At 41.6% G+C, this 19566-nt stretch overlaps 3 protein-coding genes across 5 annotated transcripts in view; 1 reads left to right on the forward strand and 2 right to left on the reverse strand.

The window, feature by feature from the left end:
• LOC126325508 (uncharacterized) overlaps nucleotides 1–10535 on the reverse strand; it is a 69935-nt gene extending 59400 nt beyond the window's left edge. The window contains exons 1-2 of one of the 3 annotated variants that reach the window (XR_007560154.1): nucleotides 1051–2212; nucleotides 709–791 (exon numbers count right to left, since the gene is read on the reverse strand). Coding sequence is in view for 2 of the 3 variants with exons in the window: in XM_049995219.1 (XP_049851176.1) it covers nucleotides 709–825 (117 nt within the window). In the remaining variant the exon portion in view is untranslated. Of the gene's footprint in view, nucleotides 1–708; nucleotides 1020–1050; nucleotides 2213–10519 lie in introns of those variants that run through there. The other 2 variants (XM_049995226.1, XM_049995219.1) reach the window with 2 other exon arrangements.
• On the reverse strand, nucleotides 4586–10230 carry LOC126325498 (WD repeat-containing protein 82). The gene has a single exon (XM_049995208.1). It carries the CDS (start codon nucleotides 10228–10230, stop codon nucleotides 9283–9285), a length of 948 nt encoding a protein of 315 aa, XP_049851165.1. The 3' UTR covers nucleotides 4586–9282.
• Nucleotides 10536–10691: 156 nt separating the features above from the next.
• LOC126325453 (alanine--tRNA ligase, cytoplasmic) overlaps nucleotides 10692–19566 on the forward strand; it is a 185721-nt gene continuing 176846 nt past the window's right edge. The window contains exons 1-2 of the mRNA XM_049995175.1: nucleotides 10692–10795; nucleotides 11046–11206. Of these exons, the coding sequence (XP_049851132.1) occupies nucleotides 11066–11206 (141 nt within the window). The 5' untranslated portion in view covers nucleotides 10692–10795; nucleotides 11046–11065. The remainder of the gene's footprint in view (nucleotides 10796–11045; nucleotides 11207–19566) is intronic.

Genomic DNA, 19566 nt, shown 5'->3' on the forward strand with positions numbered 1-19566 from the left:
AGTGATATAATGAGAGTTTATTTGAGTATTGTTTAATTAAACAGAACTTTAGCACATATTGTGTAAGTTTTATTTTATCAGAGTTTAATTAAATAGGATTAAAAGTACAGCACTGTGCTCATATGTTTACCTTAACACATAAAGACAGGTATTCTTTACAAGAGTGCAAAGAGTGCTGTGTGCCCACTCATTTTATGACAATCGGCACATCCACAAAGGGGTTAAATGTCTCCCTACATTCATATCATATTTACAGTTCATGTTGGCAATACTTGTAACCTTGTTTCTTCTTGTACATGCATTTCACAATTATCAACTTTCATTTCAAACATCATATCTTCGATATTTTTTTCCGCATTATTAGCCTTGCCTGCACCACAACAGTTGACTTCAACCAGACAAAAAGGGGGTACTAAATTAATCAAGTTTATTGAACCATGAAGTTACTGAGATGAAGTGCGCACAACATCGTGAAATTTAAAAAAATATATTTAAAATTATTACTCATTTCTACAATTGAAGTGCTATCCCTCAATTTTGTAAATATTGGTCTGATCACATAATCTATGGTGCTTTCAAATGCATCATATTCTGGAAACAGACAGTTCTTGTGTAACTTTGAAAACACTTTCTACTACGTAAATTCCTTTGTTTTATTGTGTTTTTGTTATAATCTTTATATCTGATGAAACTTGTAACATGAAATACCTCAAAATATGCTCTTGGGTCATCACTTTCTTCCAGAACCTCTTCAGTAGAATACTGCATTGTAGTTTTGGAGGGATTATTCACTGAAAAACCAAATTTATTACCACCTAAGTACATTTGGTTACAAGTGAGATATTTTATAAGTAATCTTAGTAAGAAAAGCCTATCATCAAACCCTGTTTTTCACACTTTTAAGATTTATTTGGCTACAGGTATCATTGAAACTGTTCTTTACGCAAGAATATTTAAATACAGGAGTATCTAAAAACACGACTTGAATGACAGAGAAAAGAGTGAGAAATTAAGAAAGAAATGTAATAATACCAGACAAAACTTACTTACACACAACCATAAGATTGCCTAACCAACCGGTATCATCATTTGAATTCTACAAATGTGCCCCATCCTTCTCTAGTGTAGTTAAATGAGTCCACAAAATTCTGCTGGACAGTCTAATTAAAAGAAAGCAGTTCTTGCTAAACTCTTAGATAATGTATCAGATATGCATTAAAATAATCAAATAAAATAAAAAACCAACAAGTGGGTGTGGAATGAGATATCTAAGAGAAGGTCTGAAAGCTTTATTTGAGTGATGCCTGTTGAAAATACCCTGAAAGAAAAAGCACAAAGTTAGTTAAATGAAGGGAAGAGAATGACCTTGCAAAATCACAGGACAATGAAAATTACAGAAGCATATGGGTATTTTAGTTTTAAAATCCTGACCTAAACATCCACAATTAAATATTTTATTAATTCTGCCCATCTCAAATACTTCCATCCCAGACAGCCTAACATTTACATACTACGTCAATATACAAATTTCAACTTTTTTGGAAATGTTGCTACACTGAAAACTTTCCAGAAAACCTACAGAGCTGGTAAGATGTGGCACAGTACTGAAGGTGAACATTGCAAAACAATACAATGTAATAAGTACGACATGTGAATAATTTACAAAATACTGGTGACTATGGTACTGAAAAAAAATCTGTTGCAGTCGGGGGACAGTGAACGTACATGGCTCCATTGAGAATTTACTGAATCAGATTCTAAAACATATGTCTTTATTTAATGTCCATTGTTTTTAAACAGTTAGAGAAACAGAAGGAAAAATCTTGGAAATGCCAAGTTAAACCACAAATTTTTTGGAGTAACATACTAAAATTAAACTCACTGTTCTTAAAAATCATGAACTAATAACTTTTATGAGTAGTGCCTGGATTAATGGAAAACCAAAGCTGTCACATACTATATGGGAGGAAATGTCTTGCATAAGTACTCAGCCTAGATAGTTGTTAACACCAGCATCCATGGTCCTCTAAAGGAAAAATTTCCAGTCTTCATTATTTGCTTTTGTGGTGATGGGTGTGCTGGACAATTACATACATCAGAGTTACATTTACTAGAGAAATTTGTTAACTTGTATGTTGAGTCAAACTTCCTGGGCTACATCCTATGGTAAGGATGTAGATGTTGAAGAAGAAGAAGAAGAAGAAGAAGAAGAAGAAGAAGAAGAAGAAGATGATGATGATGATGATTACACTGTACATCCAACACGTTCCAAGACAGATTTTATTCCTGGTGTACAAGCAATCTCAGCATGATAACTACAGTGGCACACCCGAGGGACGACTCGAACCTCCCGACGGGAGGAGTCATGACAGGACACCTCAGACTGCGCAGCAGTTTTGTTATCAGTGTTGTGTTGCAAATACCAATGGTGCCACATTTTTAAATAAAGTGTTCTCCAGAATGTTTTTAAGAAGAAGAAAGTCCTGCACACAAAATCAATGTAGATGGACACCTTCCTTAACTTCACTGAAAAGCAAAATGTGAACAATTCATTTCCGTTAAAAAATCATCACTTGATTTTTCAGTAAAACCTACCACAAAGCAACAAAGTCTAGAAATTCATATGAAGGGTGAACGTTCTGATGACATAATCGACATTCAAGTCAATGTGGCATGCATGCTGAACATCCAGAAGGAATTTCCTGACAGTTTACATTGTTCTATGAACATTCACTGAGTTGTAGTCAAGTGAGAGAGCTATGTAGAATACCTGAAGCATTAAAAGCACCATCTTCATGTTTCTCCATCTTTTTTTTTTAAAATTAATCTAGTCTTGAAACTTTTTAGACTGATAGGGTAACAAAAAGACCTGTATGACAAAAAGGAAAGATTAGGCAAAAACTGCTAGAAGTGCAAGAGACTTCTATAAACATGCAAGAAAAACATTATTCAAGTAATAAGAGTGCCATTTGTAACAAGGTATCCAGCTTTAGTATGGTATGAAAGTATACAAGCAATTGAGATGCCCCAATCAAAACAATTTTGAAGTCCACACTGATTCAGTTTATTGCATGGCTTACCTATCAGCCTAAATTTTGATTAGTTCGGGTTTTAGGGCCAAATATATCCAGTTAATAAGCAGTGTCACCTCTTAACATTCTGACGAATTTAAATCCTCATTTATCAGCGTATATTTGGTTATTGAAGTGATCACAAACAAGGAACACATGTTACGGTGGTGTGAATTTAAGAAATGGGGGTGATTCGTAGTTTAACATTTGAACTCCAGCCAACAGCATTGTTCCGCCACGTCAACTCGTAGTGTATGCTTCAGTGACGATTTTCATGTTAATTTAGGTATGACAAGGTTATTTAGGCACTATGATGTGTGGTGTGAACCAAGTACAGGTATAACTTTAAGAATAAACAGACTGTTTTCCAAGCATATAAATTCTACTAGGTTAGAAACAAACAGCATTGCCAATTACCACAGTAGACAATGACTGGAGGGTGTGATGTGGAATAGGGAAAGGGAGCACAATGACAACAGAGCGAAATATCATACTCTCCCTCTGCGCCGAACACCTCATCAGAGCTGCCTTCTTGAGTGCACACCACTGCAGTAGTGTTAAAAGTAGACAGCAGGGTGGAAAAAATAAAGTCATTATGTAAATGTAAAGAGAGCTGGAAAATTCGAGGCGGTGTATTTTAAAATGTATGGATGATGCCATGACATTCAAGTTGGAGTAAAATAACATATTTTACAATATAACACTGAAAATATCAGGTGATATTTCTCCGATATTCAAAGCCAAAAGATAATAAGGCCAATTAGCACTTGGATTTTTGTGATTTAAATCATAGTAAAATCATCATCTAGATTTGTAATTCCATTCTTTTATACTATATTACAGAAATTCTGAGACCATCAAGCTATTCATTTTATGTATACATGTTGCATGTGCAAGAAATATTGGTCACAGGCACAAGACTATTAAAATATCATTTCTGTTTTGAGTATATATATTGTGTACAGTTTCTAGTATGTTACTAGTACCTCAAAACAGGTTTCGTAGTTGTCCAAATTCATAGAAAATTGTAACTGTCTTTCAATACCTTGCAAGATACAGTTGATTTTGGGCATACATAGAAAGATGGAAGATTTGTCCAACATATCTCAACCCATTACAGATTAGCAACTTTGGGTACCGTGGTGGTGAGAAGTGTTCAATGATAATAAGCCGCTGCCATGGACATTAACAAGATTCAGTGCGAGTCATTATTCTATATACATATCCTTGAAAATGTTTTTTACCAGAATGTGGAATCTTTATTGTTTATGATTTTTATGATATTTGGTTACTGTTACACCTAGTTAAGTGATGTGAATAAAAATGTTGAAAACTGCATCCTACTGTGATTACAAAACACTGGTTTTAAGGGTGAATTTATCCTTACAAAGAAGGCTAAGGTAGCTCATGTTAGTGGACAGTTTGTCTTTCTCAAATGGACACAACTCTTTAATTTAAATTCCTGATGGTCATATTTTTTTAAAAACTCCAACAAAGCATGCAAGGATAGAATCTTTATCATTATAAACAACACACTATTTTATTTGTTGGTTAGGAAGGACTACAAGCATTTTCTAAGCAAATAATAAATAAAAGTGTCATTCATTTTTGCATAACCAAACACATCCTCTCATAACACAAATTATTATAAAAAACCAACAAACTGAGACAAAACATTTCTAGTTGATCATCATGGTTAACCCTAGCTTGAAATGGTGTGCAGACCAACAGAAGGCACTGTAATACAAAAGCACATGACATTACTAAAATGTCTCAGTCACCTCTTCATTTACATGAAACCAGTAAGAATGCTATGCTTTACTTACACTGAAGGAAGTTGTGTCACAAATAGGTTTGTCAAATCGTGGCACATGTAACTACGGAAGGAAAGCAAGCTTTATCATCAGAAAAAATAATAATATTAGTACTCTGCCAAAATGGCTTAATTACAAACAGGGATGAAGTAGACAAAATTAGTTTTATTACATGTGACATGTAAAAACATTTTATCACATATGTATTTATAAAATGAATTTAATATACACACATATATATATATATAATTAAACAATTTATAAGACAAATTATACACATCAATACATACTGTCAAGTGACAGGAAAATTTCAAATGCCTATTTCTTAAAACATCCAATGCAATCAGTAGGATTGGTATCACAAAAGAATACTGTAGGTGTCTATCAGCAACTTGTGACGATAATTCAAAAACTAAATAAAATAGCATTATGTGCGTAACAATTCACACCCACTGCACACAAATTTACCACATAAAATACTATGTGTGCCATAAATTTAATATTGAGGGGCCAAATAATGTACATTTATGTACCTGAAAGAACTGTAAAGTTATGGATGTGTAATTACTTAATTTCCATATTGTTCAATGCAGGAAATAATTGTTACTCAAAACCTGTTATTTAGGGACCACCGAGATATTTAAATAATTCTGCAGTCTTGCTGAATCATGTCACTGATGCTATTTATACGCTACACTACAAGAGAAACTAAAACTATATATTTCTTGTACAGTTGAGTACTAAGCTTTACAGGCAATGATAAACCAGGGTAATTCTGTGTATCCTTACACACAATTTTGTAAAGCAGCATGAGAAACAACAAATAGGAATGAGTGGACACATTCAAATACAAACATTTCCTAGTAATAAATATCTAACATCTCAAAACTAGGCTATATTACAGAAAAAAATGCATGCTACTGCAGACAAAACAGGAAAACAAGAAAAAAATAATCTACAAGCCACAATGTGTAAATGACACTTATGAGATCATTTCTGTCAATTTTATCATTTATAAGGTGGCAAATCTATACAGCACACACATATAGAATAGTGGATACAAAAATATTGGGATGTAAGCACCACATTACTTAAATGTCATATTCACGAGAATGAATAACTGCCATGGAACATAGGGATCATTTTGCAGTTTTACACAAATACACAACTATAAAATTACACTAACATTAATACTAACACACATATTTTCCGTAAGTTAGAATACACTATAAATGCAAAAATTTATCACATCACAGCTAAAAATCTCAGATTTTCATGCACATATGTAAAAGATAACAGTGCTTTCTTCTGTAACAAGAATTACTTCACCAATTCTTCTCAATACTGACAGAAAATTAAACAGTAGCAACAGGGATAAAGAAAATAAACAATTCAGAATCTTTTTACAAAAAAATCACCTAGCACTTCTAGCTAGAAGGTCAAATAAACATATAGTCAGAAACAGAAAAACACACACACACACACACACACACACACACACACACACACACACACACACACAGAGAGAGAGAAAGAGAGAGAGAGAGAGAGAGAGAGAGAGAGAGAGAGAGAGAGAGAGAGAGAGAGAGGTATTTGATTACTGAATTTTTTAAAAATAATTTCTCATTCTCTTCAAGTTTAGTATGATTGCCAGAAAATATCCTTGTCACTGGGTTTAGATTTAGATCTGTAATTACTTTACACTTAATAGGCCCAAAAGCTGTTTCTTTGGTTCATTCAGCTTTTAATACTGGCAAGGATTGATGATAAACAAACCTAAATGTTGCTCCACAGAAGTTGTCCGATATGCAAACACCACGGAGAAAATTTTATTTCTGAAGCTGCGCCTGTAACTGTGGAACTGGTTTAGTTCTCCAAACTTTTAAGGCAATTTCCACTGAAACAAATGACAGAGGACACAAGCTACCTGCCACTCTCTAAGCTTTCTTTTTTTATATCACTCATAAAAAAATGGATGTACACACTATTTGAAAAGTACGAACATAGAAAAAAGTACGTTTGAGTGCTAGAAAACATGTCCCTGCAGACTTCTTCATATTTGTTCATCATTGAGTCTGATGAAGTGAAATTATAAACCTACATGCAATTTCGAGGATAATAAAATTCTGAGGCATTAATTAAGATTAATATTCACACTATCCACTGGCATCTAAATCTACAATTCATGTATGGCATGCTCAAAACAGTCTGACACGAAATTGAGAAAAAAAGTAAAAAAATGAAAGAGGCACAAAACAGAGACAGCTAACCAACCCTGTTGGAGGTGAGACCTCACACTTTATTTAAACCTTTACAAAATTTAAAAGCCTGAAAACCTTGGTAACAGAAAGTAATTTGGAGCAATTAATGTTCACACTGTGGTAATGAGAACATATCAATTATAGAGGTATTTCCAAGGAACCACAGGTAACCAATTTTCTAAAACACACTCAAATTGTAGTACTATCTTCTACATTGAGTACACAAGAATGATGCCTGTACTGTTCTGTGTCATCAAAATTAGAGACAGAATCCCCATATATTCAGACCTACACATAGTTATGCAACTGTGGGGGGGGGGGGGTTGTTTCACTCTAATAGATTTTTTTTCTATTTCAGTTATTTCACAGTGTTTGAAAACCACATATGTGTTGTATATGTATTTTTCCTCCAATGTGCACACTCCACAGCCTGCACAAATCATTTTAACAATTACATATAAATAGTTCCACAGCATGACAGTAATATGTACAATTTATATACATGTAGAACAATATATGTTCACATTGCACTCAAACATTTGACAATAGAACAACAAAATATTGAAAGTTCTACATTCAACAACGCAAATCTGCAAGAAAAGAAACTTTGTTATTCTTCAACACAGTAAGATTTTTCTAATAAATTTGTAATTTCTGAAGCAACAGCAATATAACAAAAATGGAAGAATCAGTTCAGATACAAAAATATTCATTTTAATTTAGAAATACTCCTTGAGTTTCAGGCTCCTCTCTAAATCACGAACAGACCATTTTACCACAGTTGACATGGAAGCAGAAGTTTTAATTAACGTGTCTCTGATCATCTGCCTCAATGGCCCTGTGTAGCTAGTATCCTCAGCCACTTAAGATGCAGAGATTAGTCAAGAAGAAGTCACATAAGACTCACTACCGAAGTGTTTATTTCCCTGGAGGTAGGCCTACATGCTTGATGTGAGCTATTACTTCAGTAATGGAAAATGTGTATTTTAAATAATCTATAATGATCATTAGGCTGTATTGCAATTTCACTACTTTTTGTGGTAACAAGAGTTATAACAGTATCCATTTGAAGCTACAGAAATGCTAACTGATTTCTAGTATCTGCTGATTTGTTGGCATTACTAAGAGCAATACATCAAACATGAAACTTCCTTAGTCTAACAACTGTTGCAAAACTGTCCATTAAAATTTACAAAAATGCTATGTCCATTATTTGGTAACTGTTACAGCTACTAAGAGGCGCTACACCAAAATGTGGAACATATAATATCAACAGTATGTGGTATTATGAAGCACTGTTCATTTAAAATGAGCAGAATGTATGTCACACACACACACACACACACACACACACACACACACAAACAAACCTCTCCAACATTGTCTTGCAGTCAGCACATCATATCATTCCTCTTTAAAACAGCTTGAGGGCATTTGTACAACATAGATAATCCATCAACACACTCCTTCTTCGGCCAGCACTGGGCACAAACACATTATGGACATGTACTTTAGCAAACAGTCTTGTCCTGTATGCTGATTTACGAAATCAGCTTGTACTGACATATTTCATGTGGAATCTTTCTGTCTACTCTGAAAGATGCAAGGCTTTCAAAATAAGATGGAAGCACAATATACATGTGGTAATCCACTTACTATTACAACTGAAAAAGCACGTTTCTTTCCCTATGTTCATGAGCAGAGGACAGAAATTGATATTCCATAAACCGTGCTGCTTATCAAAGCAAGTAGTGTGTCGTCATTAAAACAGTCTCCTACATGTACACAACTACTGGCCTGTACACCTTACCATCTATTAAGTATATGAAACGATTTCTTGTAGTCTTTCCAAATTTAAAATTACATAACCTATTACCGATTACATCAAGCAATATGTAAAATTTCGTACTCTATACACATTACAATCTCAAGGAACGTTTCTCCTCGATCCAAACACAAAATTACCCTGGAATGAAACACTTCAAGTTTTTGTCACGAAAAAGTATCATCATCTTACTGTCAAAAATAGTTCCACATACATACAAACGCCTTCTCCTCAAAAATATTCGGGTAATCTTAACAAATCTCACCCACTACATACGTCGTTATCTTCGACTGACACTGTGCACAACAGATTCAAGCATTTTCTTCTGCAGTTGGAAGCCAAAATGCCATATTTGTGCACGCAGACGCAAGCATCATGTACTTGGGGTTGAACTGCACGCACTGGACAGGTGCTGGATGATCTGCATTGAGGACACAAACTTTGTACCCAGTATCTGCGTTCCACACATGAACTCTGCCATCCGTCGACCCACTGAAGACAAACTGCGAGTCTGGGCTGAAAGATGCTTCTATGGGTATTCCCTTGTTGTTTAAATGGCCAGTAAATGTCTGCAACGGCGTCCCGTGGAAGGCATCAATCAGTCGGATAATTGACCCATTTGTAGATATCAGAATAGTTTTCCCATCACGACTAAATTTTAGTCCAGTCCAATCACACTCCCTTTCTTGGCTTAATTTAAACGTTATGAAAGGACCTTTATCGAATGATCTCAAATCGTACAGTTTAATATGTTCTGAGTTTACCCCAGCTGCAAAGATAAGTCCTTCAGGATCGTATGCTGCAACTGGTCTTCCTGACAGATGCATAAGCCCTTGGCAATTCGGTGACCTCAGATCCCACAACCGCAATGTTTTGTCCAGCGAACCTGAGAGAAAAGTGTCTTCAACAGGGGATATGCAGAGTGAGACAACTTTCTTTGTATGTCCTGGGAAATAGCGAATATACTTATTATCGTGAAGGGATAAATATCGTATAGTATCATCCACTTTTGTGGAACTGTGAATTGCTGTGTTTTTCGCATGCGTAAAATGTATGAGATCAACTCCATATTTCTTGCTGTTGACTGTCCTCATCTGTGTCCCTTTTTCACAATCGTATATCACAATTTGATCATCCTCGCTGCAGGAAATCAATGTGTCTCCACTCGGCGAAAAGTCAATGCTATTTATCTTATCTGTATTCTCCCTGAATACTTTCGCTACCTTAAAACTTCGAACAACGTGGTCTACCAACTTCATGTTTATATAAGTTTAGCTGGATATTAAACCATACACGTTTAATCCAACAACGCTTGATAGTTTCACCGCAGTACTACAGGATAACAAAGAACAAACGCCGACCGGAGAGAATCAACGTTCACAAAACACATGCCTTCACTTCACCGTCGTACGTAAATAATACTGTCAACAATTAACAAAAACGCGGGTTTTGTGTATTACGGCAAAACAAGGCAACCTTCGACAAGCTTAACCACAACACCAACGCGACAACTCTACCTCCATCACAGACTTCCGACGTATCACTAACCGCGATCGTTAGCTGCGAACTGTGGTACGAGATATCTTGCAATAGATGTCACTGTATTCGCTGCGTCCAGACAACTGCACGAACTCCATACTTTGAGGTGGACATCTTTGGTTTAGTGCGTGATGTGGTTTATCTTTGTTATAGTCTGGAACTGAAAGCTGCAGCACAGTCGACACATGTGGTGAAAGTATGAGAAGGAAGTAGGAACTGATTCAAGTGAGGGCAGTGTATATGACGTTTGTGATAATACCTATTGCGCTCTCATTTCCCGTGAAGGTATATCTGAATGACATTACACAGTTCACCTAGTGTCAATATACATTTTATTTACTGTGATATTAAAGCTGTAAATATATTTCTCATGTACAAGCAATGTTTACTGTTTGTTGTGCCATATGTTGAAACTAAACTGAGTGACTTGAAAGCTGCATTATTCTTTAATACCAATGTTTCGTTCGAATAAGATTTTTTTCAGTCAGAGGAGAGCCTAATCTGCTGTAAATAAATAATAATCTTCATTTTTCAGTGTCGCGATTAACCGCCGAGATGCCACCAACAGCGAAAGAAATAAGAACAACCTTTCTAAATTTTTTTATAGAAAAGAAGGGACATCAGTATGTACATTCATCCTCAACAATTCCCCTTGATGACCCAACACTCCTCTTTGCAAATGCGGGAATGAATCAGGTTAGTAACCTGACGAATTAAAATAGCCTGACATGCACATTCTTTCTTTAAATTTGTTTGCCCTGGAGAGAAAACATTCAACGAGAAACATTTGTAATGTACACCGAGAGATGAAAATATTGGTTGTTACTGTAATTCCCTTTACATGTTTATTCAATATTTGTAAATCGGGACTTTTTCATCATATTTGTTAATCATTAGTTAGACTGGTGTAATAACCGAAAGAAAAGCGCTGTTCTCAAACAACTCCAACGATAAAATCAGAATGGCCTAGAAAAGCAGATGGATGGACCATATGGTACTTGGTCGGGTGATATTTTCAATATGTATGTTTGTTATGGTGCAGGAACAACTAACGGAAAAAGCACTACTTCCACATAATAAATGTACCAAAGAGAGGAAGAAAAAAGTGTATATTGTTCATTGAAAAATGAATTTGATATCCTGTAATACAGTGTACATGATATTTTCATGGCTTTATTAAACTTCGTTGTAGATTCCTTTTGGCTGTCAAGGACAAAACCAAACAACCCTGAAATTTCCAAAGCATATTTTAATAGTCATAAGTTTATTATTTTTAAACTGCCCTGCCTTTTTATAAAAATTCTTCCTTGGGTTTGGGAAAGCAATTGCATCTTTTTGAGGTAGTCGAGCTTGTCATCAGTTTAGATAAGTTTCTCAACTTAGTTGCCACATACAAGTAAATATATGCCAAAGGCTCAGATTATTGTAAGTTAGAGTATGTGATGAAAAGTATCTGGACACCTGGCTGAAAATGACTTAAAATTACGTGGTGCCCTCCATCAATAGTGGTGGAATTCAATAAGGTGTTGGCCCACCCTTAGCCTTGATGACAGCTTTCGTCTCGCAGGCGTACGTTCAATCGGGTGCTGGTAGGTTTCTTGGGAAAGACAGCCTATTCTTCATGGAGTGCTGCACTGAGGAGAGGTATCAATGTCAGTTAGTGAGACCTGGCATGAAGTCAGTGCCATTCCAAAACATCCCAAACGTGTTCTTTAGGATTCAGATAAGGACTCTGCAGGCTAGTCCATTACAGAGATGTTACTGTTGTGTAACCACTCTGCCACAGGCCATGCATTATGCACAGGTGCTCGATTGTGTTGAAAGATGCAACCACCATCCCCGAATTGCTCTTCAACAGTGGGAAGCAAGAAGGTGCTTAAAGCATCCATCTAGGCCTCTGCTGTGATAATGCCATGCAATTCAAGGGTGCAAGCCCCCTCCATGAAAAACATGACCACACTGTAACACCACCGCCTCCAAATTTTACTGTTGGCACAACACATGCTGGCATTCCCCATACCCTTACCCTGCCATTGGATTGCCACATTGTGTACCATTTTGTCCAATGTTTACACTCCTTACACCAATTGAAGGGTCGTCTGGATTTTATCGGCGGGATGTGTGGCTTATGAGCAGATGCTCGACCATGAAATCCAAGTTCTCTGATCTCCCACCTGTTATAGTGCTTGCAGTGGATCCTGATGCAGTTTGGAATTCCTGTGTAATGGTCTGGGTAGATGTCTGCCTATTACACAGTGCAACCCTTTTCTACTGTCACTGATATGTCAGTCAACAGATGAGGTTGGCCTGTACACTTTTGTGCTGTATGTGTCCCTTCACGGACTTGCATTCGGGAGGACGACGGTTCAATCCCGCGTCCAGTCATCCTGATTTAGGTTTTCCGTGATTTCCCTAAATCGCTTCAGGCAAATGCCAGGATGGATCCTTAGAAAGGGCACAGCCATCTTCCTTCTCCATCCTTCCCTAACCCAATGGGACCGCTGACCTCGCTGTTTGGTCCCCTTCCCCAGCAGCAACCAACCAGCTGTCCTTTCATGTTTCCACTTCACTATCGCATCAGAAACAGTGGGGCTAGGGATGTTGAGGAGTGTGGAAATCTCGCATACAGACATGTGACACAAGTGACAACCTATCACCTCACCACGTGTGAAGTCTGCGAGTGGGCCTATTCTGCTCGCTCATGATGTCTAATGACTACTGAGGTTGCTGATATGAACTATGTGGTGATAGGTGGCAGCAAAATGCACCTAATACGAGGAAAAAAAAAAAAAAACAAACAAACATGTTTTTGGGGGTATCCAGATACTATTGATCACGTATTGTAGCATTATATGAGCCAACTCACGTATTACATCTACACCTACATGTTTGCTGTGCAATTCAAAAGTAAGTGCCAGGCAGAGGGTTCATTGAATATTTCTCTGTGTTCCACACAAATAGTACACAGGAAAAATTAAGACTTAATTCTTTCCTTGCAAGCTTTAATTTCTCTTATTTTACATTTCCCCCTATGTAGATCCTAACAACATATTTTCCCATTCACAAGAGAAACTTTGTGATTGAAATTTCGTAAAAATATCTCGTGGCAGCGAAGTATTTGTTTTAATGATTGCCACCATAAGTTGTGTATCATATCTGGGACCTCTGCTTTCTAATAATACAAAATGAGCTGCCCTCTCTTGAATATTTTTAACTTCTTCGTCAAACTTATGTGGTATGCATTCTTATTGCGCAATAATATTCCAGAAGACGATGGACATGTGTAGTGTAGGCAGTCTCCTTAGTAGGCTTTTTGTATCTTCTGGGTGCTCTACCAATAAAACAGTGTTTGGTTCACTTTCCCCAAAACATTTTCTGTTTTATTATTCAAAATTAATTTGTTCATAATTTTACTATCTAGATATTTAGTTGAATTGACAGCTTTTAGAGTGTATACTCTCGCCTGATTGGCTTATGACCAACAGAAACAATTTATCAACAGCAACATGCAGTGCAAGAGTCTAGTACACCATAAGTGCACTTAAACGTGCGGATTAACTTGTTTTTGGTCTCTAGATTGGGATTTTCTTCCCGATGTTCTGACATGCTAACCTTTTGTGAAGCCCCCTGCGGGTTCGGTGGTTAGAATAGGCCCGCGGTATTCCTGCCTGTCGTAAGAGGCGACTAAAAGGAGTCTCAAACTTTTCGGCCTTATATGATGGTCCCCTGTTGGGTTTGACCTCCATCTCTCAAAATTTTCTGAACAGCGAGCCGATTGGGGAAGGGCACCTTACTTGGTGCATTGTGTCCATCTTGCGATCAGACCTTTCGCCAGCTTATGCACCGTTGAACTGCAGTCCTGTCCGCTCTCCATCTCTTGGGCATGACTCTTTTTCTGCGTGCAATAACACCTTGCACTGTGCAGTGCCTTTTTCTGCACCGACGGCGACCATGGACCACATGTTACCTAACATCCAGCACGGTAGCCTGTCCGTTGTGGTGGGGCCGCCATGTACCCTGTTGGTTGTAGCCCCCTGACAACACAGGGATCGCTCTACTGATGCCTGCGCCGTTAACTCCCCACGTATGCCAAGGAGTAGATGCCTATCCTCTTGGGGTATTGGGACTCCCGGCAACGGCCATCCTGCCAGGTGGCTCATGCCGTGGCTGGGTGGCGCCCATGGGGAGGGCCCTTGGTCGGAGAGGTGGCATCAGGGCGGATGACCCGCAATGAAGCGTGGTGCATCGTCTCTCGCTGGTGGTCAGCCGCCAGCAGTCTCTAAGCGTTCTCGGGCTCAGTTTAATGCTCAGAAGTACGATCCGAAAACGTTCCCCTCCCTGGCCACACCGTGGGAGGAACGTAAGTCTCAGGATGGCAGTAGCAGTTATTCGTCCCGCTTCTTAGTTTGTTCGAGGGTTGATGGGGAGTCTTTTCTCTCCACAAAGCCTCAGTTCTTCGTTGAGCATTTAGAGGACAAGTTTGGGGAGGTGGAGGGCTTGTCAAAAATGCGCTCTGGGTCAGTCCTGATACAAACGGCATCCTCTACCCAGTCACGACGGTTACTCGCTTGTGGCAAGTTGGGGGATGTTGCCGTTACGATCACACCCCATAAGAGTTTAAATATGGTCCAGGGAGCTATTTGCCATAGGTATCTTCTTTTGCAGTCTGATGAAGAGGTGCGCGCCAATTTAGAGCGCCAAGGTGTACATTTCATCCGGCGCGTTCATCAGGGTCCGAAGGAAAATCAGATTGCTACCGGTGCCTTCATCTTGGCCTTCGAAGGGGATACATTACCGGAAAAAGTCAAGGTGATGGTCTACCGATGTGACGTTAAGGCCTATATCCCTCCCCCGATGTGGTGCTTTAAGTGCTGGAAGTTCGGCCATATGTCTTCTCGCTGCACTTCCAGCCTCACATGTCGAGATTGCGGATGCCCATCACATCCCAATACTCCATGTGCCCCGCCTCCCATCTGTGTCAACTGTGGGAAGCACCATTCACCTTGCTCGCCAGACTGCCGAATTTTCCAGAAAGAGCGTAAAATCATGGAATACAAGACCCTGGACCGACTAACCTATACTGAGGCCAGGAGGAAATACGACCAACTCCATCCTGTGAGAATGACATCTTCCTACGCTGCTGCTACAACACCTGTGCTAGCCCCGTCTGTTTCTCCTATTGTGGCCGGATCGACGAGTAGTAAAACTCCTCCTGCCCCTTCGCCAGTGGGGGGCTCTACCCACCGGGTTGCTCCTGCGCCACCTACCTCAGGAGCAACACCACCACCCCCATCGGGGACATCCGTCCCCACTTCTAAGCCGGAGAAGTGTCCAACTTCTTCGGCTTCTCATGCTCTCGGGGGGTCCCTTGGGTCCCTCCCTTCCCAGGTTTCCGCCAGCGAGAAGCCTGACGACCGACAATGGCGTAAGTGCCCTCAATCAGCTGGTCGTAGGGCTTCACGATCCTCCTCCGTCCCGGAGACTGAATCGGTGAAGCCCTCCCAGCCGGTGCAACCCAAGGAACGGCGTGAGAAACCCAAGAACAGCTCTCAGCCCAAGGAACTCGCGGTGGCAGCCATCCCACCGCAACCTTCCAGCTCTGCGTCTGAGGATGCGGTGGAGATTCTGGCGTCTGCTGAGGACCTCCATCTCGCCGGTCCATCAGATGCCATGGAAAGCACTATCACAGGTGCTAAATCGGAGGCAGCAGGTGACCCAGCGGCGTAATCTCCCTTCCCAGTCCCATCAAGCCTTTCTCAGCCATGGACAACACCATCCTCCAGTGGAGCTGCAGCGGTTTCTTCCACCATCTAGCTGAGCTCCGCCAACTTATTAGCCTTCACCCTTTCCTCTGCATTGCTCTGCAGGAAACTTGGTTTCTGGCAATGCGAACCGCCGCCCTCCGTGGTTATCGGGGTTATTATAAGAACCGGGCAGCTTATGAAAGGGTGTCTGGTGGCGTCTGCATCTATGTCCTGAACTCTCTTCACAGCGAGTCTGTACCTCTCCACACACCTTTAGAGGCTGTCGCTGTTCGGGTGTGGACGCCACAGGCTGTTACCGTCTGCAGTCTTTACCTTCCACCGGATGGTGATGTCGTGCAGCATGTCCTGGCTGCTCTGATAGCTCAATTGCCTCCAGCTTTCCTGTTACTGGGCGACTTTAACACCCATAACCATCTGTGGGGTGGGTCAGTGGCAACAGGTCGAGGCGCCATCGTTGAGCATTTATTGGCGCAGCTCGATCTCTCGATCTTAAATGATGGTGCCTTCACACACTTCAATGTGGCGCATGGCACATACTCCGCCATTGACCTTTACATCTGTAGCCTTAGCCTCTTACCGTCTGTCCAATGGAGAGTGCATTACGACCTGTGTGGTAGTGACCACTTTCCGATCTTTCTGTCACTGCCACAGCGTCAGTGTTCTGGGCGCCCTAGCAGATGGGCTATGAATCAGGCTGACTGGGACTTGTTCTCCTCCACTGCCGCTATTGAGCCTCTCTCTAATGGTGCCATTGATGCAGTGGTTCGATCGGTCACCACCGGCATCGTTACTGCCGCCGACTCTGTCATTCCCCATTCTTCTGGGTCCCTTCGGCGGCGGACTGTGCCTTGGTGGTCGCCTGAGATCGCTGAAGCGATTAAAGCTCGCCGGGGGGCGCTCCAGCGTCACAAGTGACATCCCTCAATCGACCACCTTATCGCCTTCAAACGGCTGCGTGTGCGAGCCCGCTGCATTATCCGCCAACGCAAGCAGGAGTGCTGGGAGCGGTATGTGTCAACCATTGGCCTCCATGTCACTCCATCGCAGGTCTGGGCCAAGATTCGCCGCCTCTATGGCTATCGGACCCCTGTCAGCGTCCCTGCGCTCTCGCTGGATGGAGCAGTTTGTACTAACTCCGACATCATTGCAAACCGCTTGGCAGAGCACTTTGCTATGAATTCCGCTTCTGCCAACTACCCCTTGGGCTTCCGCTCCATTAAGGAGCAGATAGAACATCGGAGTCTTTCTTTTCGCACTCACCATCCTGAATTGTACAATGTTCCATTCAGTGAGTGGGAATTTCAAAGTGCCCTCGCCGCTTGTCCTGATACTGCTCCTGGGCCAAATAGCATCCACTCTCAGATGCTGAAACACCTTTCAGTGGACTGCCAGCGACGCCTCCTCGATCTGTACAACCGCATTTGGGTCGAGGGTGAGTTTCCGTCGCAATGGCGGGATAGTCTTGTTGTTCCCATTTTGAAACCAGGGAAGAACCCTTTGGAGGTGGACAGCTACCGTCCCATTAGCCTCACCAACGTTCTTTGCAAGTTGCTTGAACGGATGGTGAGCCGGCGCTTGAATTGGGTACTGGAGTCTCGAGGCCTTCTGGCTCCGTCTCAGGGTGGGTTCTGTAAAGGCCGCCGACAATCTGGTGAGCCTGGAGTCGGCCATCCGTACTGCCTTTGCCCGCCGTCAGCATCTGGTTGCTGTCTTTTTCGACATGTGGAAGGCACATGGCGTCATCACATCCTTTCTACGCTTCGTGGATGGGGTCTTCGGGGCCCTCAGCCGATCTATATCCGCAATTTTCTGTCGTATCGTACCTTCCGCTTGCACGTCGCGGCCTCATATAGTTCCTACCAAGTCCAGGAGAACGGTGTGCCACAGGGTTCTGTTCTCAGTGTGTGTCTGTTTTTAATAGCTATTAACGGGCTCGCTGCGGCCGTGGGAAATACTGTCTCCGCTTCCCTGTATGCTGACGACTTCTGCCTTTACTACAGCTCTATTGGCATTGCAGTTGCTGAACGTCAGCTACAGGGCGCAATCCGTAAGGTGCAGTCTTGGGCTGTAGCGCGTGGTTTTCAGTTTTGCGCAGCCAAGACCTGCGTTATGCATTTCTGCCGGCGACGCACTGTTCACCCGGAGCGGCGGCTTTATCTTGACGGCGAGCTTCTTAACGTGGTGGAGTCACATAGGTTTTTGGGGATGGTTTTTGATGCCCGGTTGACTTGGCTGCCTCATATTTGGCAGCTTAAACAGGCGTGTTGGCGGCATCTAAATGCTATGCGATGCCTGAGCCACACCAGGTGGGGCGCCGACGGATCTACTCTCCTACTGCTTTACCAGGCGTTAATCCAGTCCCGTCTGGACTACGGGAGTCTGGCTTATGGCTCAGCATCTCCATCTGCATTGCGGGTGCTGGACCCAATCCTCCACAGCGGGATACGCCTTGCCACTGGTGCCTTCCGAACCAGCCCTGTGGACAGCATACTTGTGGAGGCAGGTGTCCCTCCACTACAGTTACGACGCCAACAATTACTGGCTGCTTATGCTGCCCATGTTTTTAGCTTGCCCGGGCATCCAAATTATCGTGTCCTCTTCCCGCAGTCAGTCGTTCATCTGCCAGAACGTCGGCCCTGGTTGGGTTGTCCGATCGCCGTACGTGTGAAACAGCTTCTTTCCTGGCTTGGGTGTTTCCCTGTTCCACCTCCTTTCCGGGCCCCTCTGCGTACACCCCCGTGGTGTGTGCCTCGCCCTTGCCTTCGGCTCGACTTGGCACATGGCCCGAAGGACTCAGTCCCTCCGGAGGCCTTCCGACGCCGCTTTTATACCATCCTGGCCACGTATCAGGGCTCTGGCGTTGTCTACACCGACGGTTCGATGATTGCTGGTCCAGTCGGTTATGCACTAACTCTAGGGGACCATTCTGAACAACGTTCGTTGCCGGCTGGCTGCAGTGTTTACACTGCTGAGCTGGTCGCCGTCTTTCGTGCCCTAGAGTATATCCGCTCCTGCTCAGGTGAGTCCTTCGTTGTCTGTAGCGATTCCCTGAGCGGTTTACGAGCTCTCGACCAGTGTTTCCCTCGTTCTCGTCTGGTGATGGCTATCCAGGAGTCCCTGCATACTCTTGTCCGTAGCGGCAGGTCTGTGGTCTTTGTTTGGACCCCAGGCCATGTTGGTATACCCGGCAATGAAACTGTTGACCGCCTGGCGAAAGAGGCCACCAGTGCACCATCTCTGGAGATTGGCCTCCTGGCGGCTGATTTGCGGGCAGTCTTACGCCGCAAAGTT

This window comes from Schistocerca gregaria, chromosome 2 (genome assembly GCF_023897955.1).
Source record: "Schistocerca gregaria isolate iqSchGreg1 chromosome 2, iqSchGreg1.2, whole genome shotgun sequence".
Classification (NCBI taxonomy): domain Eukaryota; kingdom Metazoa; phylum Arthropoda; class Insecta; order Orthoptera; family Acrididae; genus Schistocerca; species Schistocerca gregaria.

What these genes read in the sequence shown, in the direction of transcription:
- LOC126325498 (XM_049995208.1), bottom strand. Translation starts at nt 10,230, where the DNA reads ATGAAGTTGGTAGACCACGTTGTTCGAAGTTTTAAGGTAGCGAAAGTA.